Source organism: Echinops telfairi, unplaced genomic scaffold, assembly GCF_000313985.2.
Source record: "Echinops telfairi isolate 266 unplaced genomic scaffold, ASM31398v2 ScPeMD7_18;HRSCAF=68, whole genome shotgun sequence".
NCBI classification, from domain to species: domain Eukaryota; kingdom Metazoa; phylum Chordata; class Mammalia; order Afrosoricida; family Tenrecidae; genus Echinops; species Echinops telfairi.
Window position 1 is genome coordinate 71,773,206 of NW_022103915.1, and position 9,123 is coordinate 71,782,328.

The following is a 9,123-nucleotide window of genomic DNA, read 5'->3' on the forward strand; positions in this document are numbered from 1 at the left end:
GCTTTACACAATTGATGTGTGTATGGATTGTGATAAGAGTTGTATGAGCCCCTAATAAAATGATTTTTTTTTAAATTCAATTTTCCCACAAATTTTTTAAAGACCCCTCTTACATAGTACTACCTCCAAGGGGGCTTCAGGTATGTAAATATAAAATATCTTCTCTTTCTTTCTGCAAGTGAGCTTTAAAATGTAAGCACATATGAAATGAGATGTTTAACCAAAAAAAAAAAAATGTAGGAAATAAAGGAAAAGAATATGAAAAAAATCCCTATAAGATTATCTTGTCAGTACTTACAAGTCATCTTTGTCAGCAGTTATAATATTTTCTGAGTATTAATGGCTAAGATGAACTAATAACATCTCTAAGAAAAAGTTTTTACATCATTGACACTTTTCAAGAAATAGCAGTTCCATTGCCATAGATTGCCAACGATCAGGGCCACTACCTTTAAAAGCCCTGAAGCTCCTTACAATCTAATTTTGATGTTCAACTACCTTCTAAAAACTTACTATAGAATACTCTATACTACAAAATAAAGATTAAAATCAGAGCTGACAATTGCTATGAAAAAAATCATAATATTCTGATTAGATACTAGTGGGACATTTATAAATCGATAAAAAAATGATTCAGAAAAAAATCTATTTATGTTATTTATTAACATATAATGTTTGTAAAACAGGTGTGAGTAAGTAAGTGATTAATACCTCTTGATTGTTCATGTTGGCAATTATTAAATAAAGGGATTTCCCACAGGGAATTGATAGAGAAATCCTAAAAAGACAACAGAGACTTATAAATGGTTACATTAAAACTCAAACTCACTGCCATCAAGTCGATTCAGATGATAGCAACCTTAGAGGGCAGGGCGGCCTAAGAGGGCAAGGTAGAACTGTCCCTGGGGGTTTCCAATACTCTCAAGTCTTTATGGAAATAGAGAGCCCTGTGATTCTCCCACAAAGCGGCTGGTGGTTTCAAACGCTGACCTTGCTGTTAACAGCCAATGGGCACTATGATGCCAGAGCTCCTAAAGATTACAAAGAAGTATAAAAAAGAGCTGAATCTGCCTTTCTAACACAGACATTCTTTTCATTTCTCACTCTTGTCCAGTCCTTCAGAGTGGGGAGATAAAGCTATCAGTCACAATGGCACCTTTATGACCTTCACATTAAAGAAAAGAAACACCAGAAGCCAACGCACCAAGAAAACCATAAGTGGGAACAATGCGATTGCTAAGGATTTGGAAGAACAAAGATTGTACTTACAAATTGAGATTCGCGAGCTCTGGGAAACATTTTGGCAACATTGAGTCCATCAATGACAATGTCAAAAGGAGCACAGTTCTTTACAAAGTTTTGAAATCTCGTCAGTTCCTACAAAAGAAAAGCCAGATAAAATACTAAGGAAAATTTGATAAGGATTTTACTATAAATATACACTGCTGTGATTTTTACTCTTATTTCTGTAATTCACAATACTACCCAGGGCAGCATTCACCTAAGGGCAAAGTTCAGAAGGGTTAGGTGAGAAGGAGGGATGGACACAGGAAACACAGGTAGAACAGGGGGAAGTGATGCTGCACTGTGGGGAATACAAACAATGAGATGGACCAAATTTGCATGAATTGTTAAAGGGAAAATGGATCTGCTCGACTCACTTCACAAAAAAAGCTTAAACATACACAAAAAGGCTCTCAAAATGAAATCAGAAAAATCCAGCCTAATGGATGTAATTTCATAGAATTACATGAAATTCTGAAAACAGCAAAACTATAGTAAAAGAAGGAAGATTAATAGTTCCAGGCAATGGGGAGAGGGAAGTGACTGCCATGTGTAAATCAAGTAATTTTTGGCAACATAACTACTCGTATCTATCTCTTCATTATGGAGGTTATTACACAACGGTATATATTTGTTAAAACTCACTAAATTGTACACTGATAAATTTTTTTATTAAAAAATATTATTCAATCTGTATGTTGAGCAAACGATCCAAGAAGATGAAGAAGAAGGTGACATCAAGATTGGAGGAAGACTCATAACCAACTTGTGATATGCAGATGACAGAACCATGGTTGCTGAAAGCAAAGAGGACTACATGTACTTACTGATAAAGACTAAAGTATGTTACACCTCAAGCTCAAGAAGACAAAATTCTTCACACCTAGACCAATACACAACATATGAAATACTCAGAAAATACAGTGAAGTTGGCACAAATTTCCTTTCACTTGGAAGGACAATCAAGGCTCACGGAAACAGCAGTAAAGAAATCAAACAGCATATTGCACTGGGCAAATCTGCTGCAAAAGACCCCTTTAAAATATTAAAGAGCAGAGAGGCACACATTGAGAACTCAGGTGCACCTGGCCAACGCCACAGTATTTTCAATCTCTTCATATGCATGGACAATGAATAAGAAAGACCCATGAAGAATTGATGCATTTTAATTATGGTGTTGGCGAACAACACCTTGAACTACTTTTGATTGAAGTTACCATGGACTGCCAGAAGAATGAGTCTATCTTGGAAGAAGTCCAGCCAGAACGTTCCTTAGAAACAAAGATGGAGGGACTTCATCTCACATACTTAGGACATGTTACAGGAAGGATCAACAGGTCCCTGGAGAAAAAATCATACTTGGTAAAGTAGCAGGTCAGCAAAAAAAGAAGACTCTCAACAAGACTGGCTTACAAAGACAAAGAAAGTGGCTGAAACAATGGGCGCAGGCACAGCAACAATTGTGAGGATGGTACAGGACCAGGCAGTGGTACAAAGGATCACCATGAGTTAGAACCAACTTAATGGCACCGTACAACAACAAATTTTGTTAAATGTAAATTATACCTCAGTAAAGTTGATCAAAAGAAAATCCTACCCTAATACATAATTCATGCATCCCTAAAAGAACCACTGACCTATATGCAGGTTTTCATTTCCACTTTGACTACTCTTTTCTATCCCTGACCACAACTGGAGGGGATCAGCCTCCTTTGTTTCAGCTCAGCAAAACACTTCGCTCAAAAATTTCTCTGTTGAAGACCCTAAACAATCATTAATGCGAAAGAGGGGGATTGGAGTAGAGACCCAAAGCCCATCTGTAGACAGTTGGACATCCCCTCACAGAGGGTCACAAGAAAGGGTCGAGCCAGCCAGGGTACGGTATATCAATGACGAAACTCACAACATTCCTCTAGTTCTTTAATGCTTCCTCCCTACCACTATCATGATCCCAGTTCTACCTTACAAATCCAGCTAGACTACACTGGTACAGATAAAGAGCTCTCAACATATGGAATCCAGGTCCGATAAACCCCTCAGGAACAATAAAGGGAGTTGCGATACCATGAGGGTAGGAGAAAGGCGAGGGGAGAAGGGGAACAAAGGGGGAACCAATCACAACGATCGACATATAAACCACCCCCTAAGGGGGCAAACAATAGAAACATGGGTGAAGGGAGACAGTGGATGGTGTAAGATATGAAAATAATTATAATTTATCAAGGAGTCACGAGGATGGGAGGGTGTGGAGGGAGGGTAAAAAGAGGAGCTGATACCAAGGGCTCAAGTGGAAAGAAAATGTTTTAGAAATGATAAGGGCACCATATGTACAGATGTGCTCGATACAATTGATGTATGAATTGTAATAAGAGCTATAAGAGCCCCCAATAAAATAATTTATTTAAAATTTTTTTTAATTTCTCTTTTAAAATATACATCCTACAAAATGTTTAGAAAGTTCCAGTTAAAATCAAATTAAGTACCAGAAGAAACAGTTATAATATTACTTATCAATAAACATAAGACTATCATGAAAAATTAAAAGTGTATATACAATATGACCATTTTTGTTTCTGTCTATATATATGAACTAAGGGAAACAGAACAAATGCATTAATGTTTAAGTTCAAATTTCACAGAAAATAAACTTGGAAAGTATTTTCCAATATACTTCCAGTTTCTCATTTTAGTGCTGCTCTTACTATATTCATCTCACAAGTAATGATAAATGTAAGTCAGTCAATATTGGCAAAGAAGGTACATCTATAAAAATCGAGTCAAATTAGATAACTTACAAAATCCTCATCTATTCTGATATTCCATGATGTTAACAAGACTTGAAAATATCTTCAAATCACAGAGTGCAAAGAACATACTTAGGGTGGCTTATTTGAAAAGTAAGTCTCACAGGCCTATATATATAATTAACAGGTTATGTATTAAAAAACCCTATTGGACAGAGTAGAACTTCTCCTGTGGGTTTCTGAGGCTATAAATCTTTATGGGAGCAGAAAATCTCATCTTCCCCTTGCAGAGTGGTTGGTAAGCTTGAACAGCTGACCTTGTGGTTAGTAGTCAAACAAATAACCCTCGGCAATCAGGACTCCTTATTGTACAGTAACTCTTATTTCTGACCTCTTTTTAAGATAAATTGGAACTGCCTGCTATTCAGTCCCAATAAAGGTGAAAATTCTAAATTCATGTAATTTGCACTGCTCAAATACATCTGTGGGTCAGAGGAGATACCACGTGAAGTATCACTTGACCTAAATACTTGGTATAACACAAACTGCTTTAAATAAAGTCAGCATGCACTTCGATCTCAGGCTAGCTAATACTATAGTAAAATGTCCACACATATATATGTGTATTTATATATACATCTATGCGTATGTGTATCTATATATCCCGATTTCTTTTTTCCGGACGAGCAGAGTGAAGAGTGGTATATGGCACATGTCAGTATCTCAAAAGCTAGAGGTGATAGGGGAAAACTGGTGCCATTTTTTAGTCAGCAGGTCAAATATACCCAGAAACAAGTCTAACATCTGAGGCATCAAATGTGTGTTACTCACTGTTACGTCCTGAACAATTTTCTGTTCAGTAAGTCTCTACCCAGTAGTTTACATTCTAGCAGGGGAGACAAAATGAGCTCAGGTGGCACACGTGGCTTGCTAGCCAAAAGGTCAGCAGTTCGTAAGCACCAGGTGCTCTCTGACGTGGCGATTTGCTTCTCTAAAGATTAGTCTTAGCTGTGAGGCAGTTCTACTCTGTCCTACAGGCTTGCCATAGTCAGAAGTGATCCAATGGCAACAGATTTTTTTAGAAGAGACAAGCAATACACAAGTTAATAAGTAAATAAATAATGCAATTTCCAGTAGAGAAGGATACCTCAAAGAAAATTTAAGTATGTTTTCCAATTAGCATAAAATGTTAACACCCTTCTCCCTACTTTAGATGTATCAGACAGGGACGGCCTTTCTAATGAAGTGGCATTTAAAACCAAAAGTGCAGGATAAAAGTGAGGGCGTAAGCCAGCTCTCTCCGAGAGAAGAGTTTCTTAGAGGAAACAGCTGCCAGCGTGCAAAAGGGTTCTTTCTGCACGTTTGAGGATTAGCAACTAGGCAGAATGGCAGTTGGAAGAATAAAAAGTTGAATTAAAATTGCTTTAAACAACAAAAAAAAGTTGAATTAAAATTGCTTTAAACAACAAAAAAAAGTCACCTCTTATTTGTTACTGTAATGTGAGAAAGAGGAAATAATTGTGAAAGCAATGCTTAAACTATTACTCAAAAGTCTTAGATCCTTAATCAACCTCTTAATAGAGGGTCAAGTAAAACGGGTATTTGTTTTTATTACTGTTACCAAATCACAAAGGAATGGCAATCAGTTTGTAGCAAACAAGCAAGAAAAAGATGGCCCCGGCTTTGACACGGCATAAAATTACCTTTACAGTTGAGGGGCTCTCATACCTGCCATCAAGGAGCTGACTCCATAATTATAAATCATTATCTCAACAAGCCAGTTAGCAGACTTGACCCTTTTCGTCATGATTACTTTGGTATCAAAAGATGAGACCATCAGCAGGTGAGGTGAGTATTTTTTTCTCAATAAGTAATATGCAGACACGCTAAAACTCCTTTTTCACTTCTCTACTCAGAAAGTTACAGCTCTTCCACTTTCTAGAATGAGGACTCATGCCCTGGAAATGTCTACGATGGTTTACTTCTATTCTGAAAGTTGGATACAAAGCTCACCAAGAAGTTATCCTCTTTTGTTACTGCCTACTACTCTACCACAGCAACTAAAGGGAGAGAGCCCAAACCCAAACAGACTCACTGCCACCGAGTCCATCTGACTCGAGGTGACCCTAAAGGGCAGGGCAGAACTGCCCCTGCCAGTTTCCGAAACTGGAACTCTTTGCAGGAGTAGAAAGAGCCCCATCTTTCTCCCACAGAGCAGCTGGTGGTTTCAAACTGCTGTCATGCAGACAGCCGCCCAATGAGTAACCACAAGGCCACCAGGGCTCCTTAGAGAAAAAAGAAGGAGACATGCTCGAAATTATGTACTCTCAGAGAAACATTAACCATATCCAATGTACTTCAGTCACCAGAGTAACGTTTTCCAAGTATTTCTGGAAATGAGTATTAAAACAACTGGCTTTTAGTCATAGTAAATGTGGGAAAATAGGGGAATACCAGCTATTATGGTTGGCAGCACTGCTCTTATCATAAGAACAATAAAAAAATAAGACTCAACACTTAGTGGCAAAATTACTTCATGTGGCTTTTTAAAGCCATGGGATATAAATAAAGTTCTAAATAAAAAGAGCACTAACATGCTTGCAGTAATGTAGCAAGGGAAAAATGGAGGCCGCTTGGTTGTAAATTGTTCCTGAACTTAGCAAGTAACATAACAGCTAGGTATTCTAAATACCTCTCCCAGCTTGTTAAAATAAAAACCACTCAGAGAGCTTAATACCAAGTTATGTTTCAGAAGACAGTTTTCATTTAGTAGAGCTTTAGGAATGTCGTATCTTACCTAAAAATTCTAGAATCTTACCCGAGTTTTCTTTTTTTTTAATCATTCTATTGGAGGCTCATACAACTCTTATCACAATCCATACATCCATCCATTGTGTGTCAAGCACACTTGTACATTTGTTGCCCTCATCAGTCTCAAAATATTTGCTTTCTACTTGAGCCCTTGGTATCAGCTCATTTTTCCCTCTCCTTCCCCCCTCCCCCCTCCCTCATGAACCCTTGATCATTTATAAAGTATTATTATTTTGTCATATCTTACACTGTCCAATGTCTCCCTTCACCCACTTTTCTGTTGTCCATCCCCCAGGGAGGATGTTATATGTAGATCCTTGTAATCGGTTCCCCCTTTCTACCCCACTTTCCCTCCACCCTCCCGGTATTGCCACTCTCACCACTGGTCCTAAAGGGATCACCTCTCCTGGATTCCCTGTGTTTCCAGTTCCTATCTGTACCAGTGTCCATTCTCTGGTCTAGCCAGGTTTGTAAGGTAGAATTGGGATCATGTGGGGGGGGGGAGGAAGCATTTAAGAACAAGAGGAAAGTTGTATGTTTCATCTTTGCTACTCTGCATCCTGACTGCCTCTTCTCCTCTCCGCAACCCTTCTGTAAGGGGATGTCCAGTTAACTACAGATGGGCTTTGGGTCCCCAATCTGCACTCCCCCTTACCTGAATTTTCTGATGCCACAAAGGTTTATTGAAAATTCTGCTAGAAATGCTGGATAAGATAAAACAGAACAACAATAACAACAAAGATATAACAATAAAAACTTAAAAATATATATGCTTAAAAGTATTTAATAGTTTTAAAATAATTTGTTGCTGTTAGTGAGAACATTACACAGTAAAACATATATCAATTCAACAGTTTCCATGAATATCACTTAATGACACTTTACCACAGAGATTACATTCTTTCGAGGTGTGCAGCCACTCTTTTCAGCCTTTCCTTAGTTGTGCCTCCCCAAATCACATAAATTCACTTCCTCCACAAGTTTTGACCTAATCTTTCAAGTTGCTGTTGTTAATCCAACAACAAAACTTTCTATGCTAGTTTTTCCTTCTTCCTGGGCACAATAGAATATGTGGTGCCTGCCTTCCTGCCGATCAAGACTTGGGCTCTTCCCAGTAAGGTACCTGTAAACCATAAGGAGTGAGAAATGACAGGATTCTACCTGATTGAAAACCTACTGAGGTCACAACTCTTGTATCATAAAATCAATTCAATAGGTCACCACCAGCATTTTTCAAAATAAAATATCAGAATGCATCACTATTACAAGAATATATAAGATGGGTTTGACATTAAATATTTTTTTTTGAGTTGTGGTCAGAAATACATTTAAATGCCACTGTTAATGGGACTCGGTCAGATGGATAAAATATTTTTGTCCTAGGGCGCATTATGAATATACTTACATGGCTGTTATATATCATGGAGTGAATTCTAGCTCAGAGTGAACCTATAAGCAACTAGCCAGCCAGCAAACCTACTGCCGTTGAATCAATGCTGACTCGGAGCAACCCTGTATAGGGTTTATGAGGCTGTAAATCTTTACAAGAGCAAATCACTCTCCTGTGGAACAGCTGGTGCGTCTGAACCACCAACCTTGTAGTTAAAACTGCTTCATAAGGTTTCCCATGTTGTCATCTTAATAGAAAATCATCTGGTGGGTTCAAATCGCTAGTCTTTGGGTTAGCAGCTAAGCAGTTAACCATTGTCCTGTGTTTGTTCTGGAGAATTTATTAAAGAATGGGTCAGAATTATAGCCCCAGGGATTAGCTCTAAAAGGTATTAAGACAAAATAGTGTGGTACTATCATATACACAGATTAATGAAATAAACAGCAAGTCCAGAAACAGAGCCACATATACATTAAAAGTAACATCCCAACTTAGCTGAAAGGAAATGGGCTATTAAATAAATTGTGGTAGTACAACTGAATAATCAGCTGAGAAAGAAAAAAAGAAGTTGAAACTACAGCTCACTTAAACTAGAAAGAATTCCAAATGGTTCAAAAAAGGAAAGAGAAACAACAACAAAAGTAACTGCAGGGCAGGGATGGGGAAGGCCTTTTGTTTTTATCTGTTGTCTCTTAATAATCTTATAATGGAAAAGGTCTTTTTAAATATAAAATCCTGGAGCCATAAAAGAAAAGCTTGATCAATTTGACTATTTAAAATTCTGCATGAAAAAAAAACACATCATCCATAAAAAGAAACCCTTGAAAAAACATTTGCCATCCAAATTATTGTCAATTTCTCAAAAAGAGAATGTCACCAAGAAAAATGTCAACC

At 37.6% G+C, this 9,123-nt stretch overlaps 1 protein-coding gene across 2 annotated transcripts in view; it reads right to left on the reverse strand.

Moving 5' to 3' along the window:
• Window positions 1–9,123, reverse strand: part of PRORP (protein only RNase P catalytic subunit) — a 139,327-nt gene that overhangs the window by 94,429 nt on the left and 35,775 nt on the right. The window contains exon 5 of one of the 2 annotated variants that reach the window (XM_004698530.2): window positions 1,270–1,377. The exons of the other annotated variant lie outside the window; for it this stretch is intronic. Coding sequence (XP_004698587.1) covers window positions 1,270–1,377 — 108 coding nt within the window. The remainder of the gene's footprint in view (window positions 1–1,269; window positions 1,378–9,123) is intronic. 2 annotated transcript variants of the gene reach the window in all.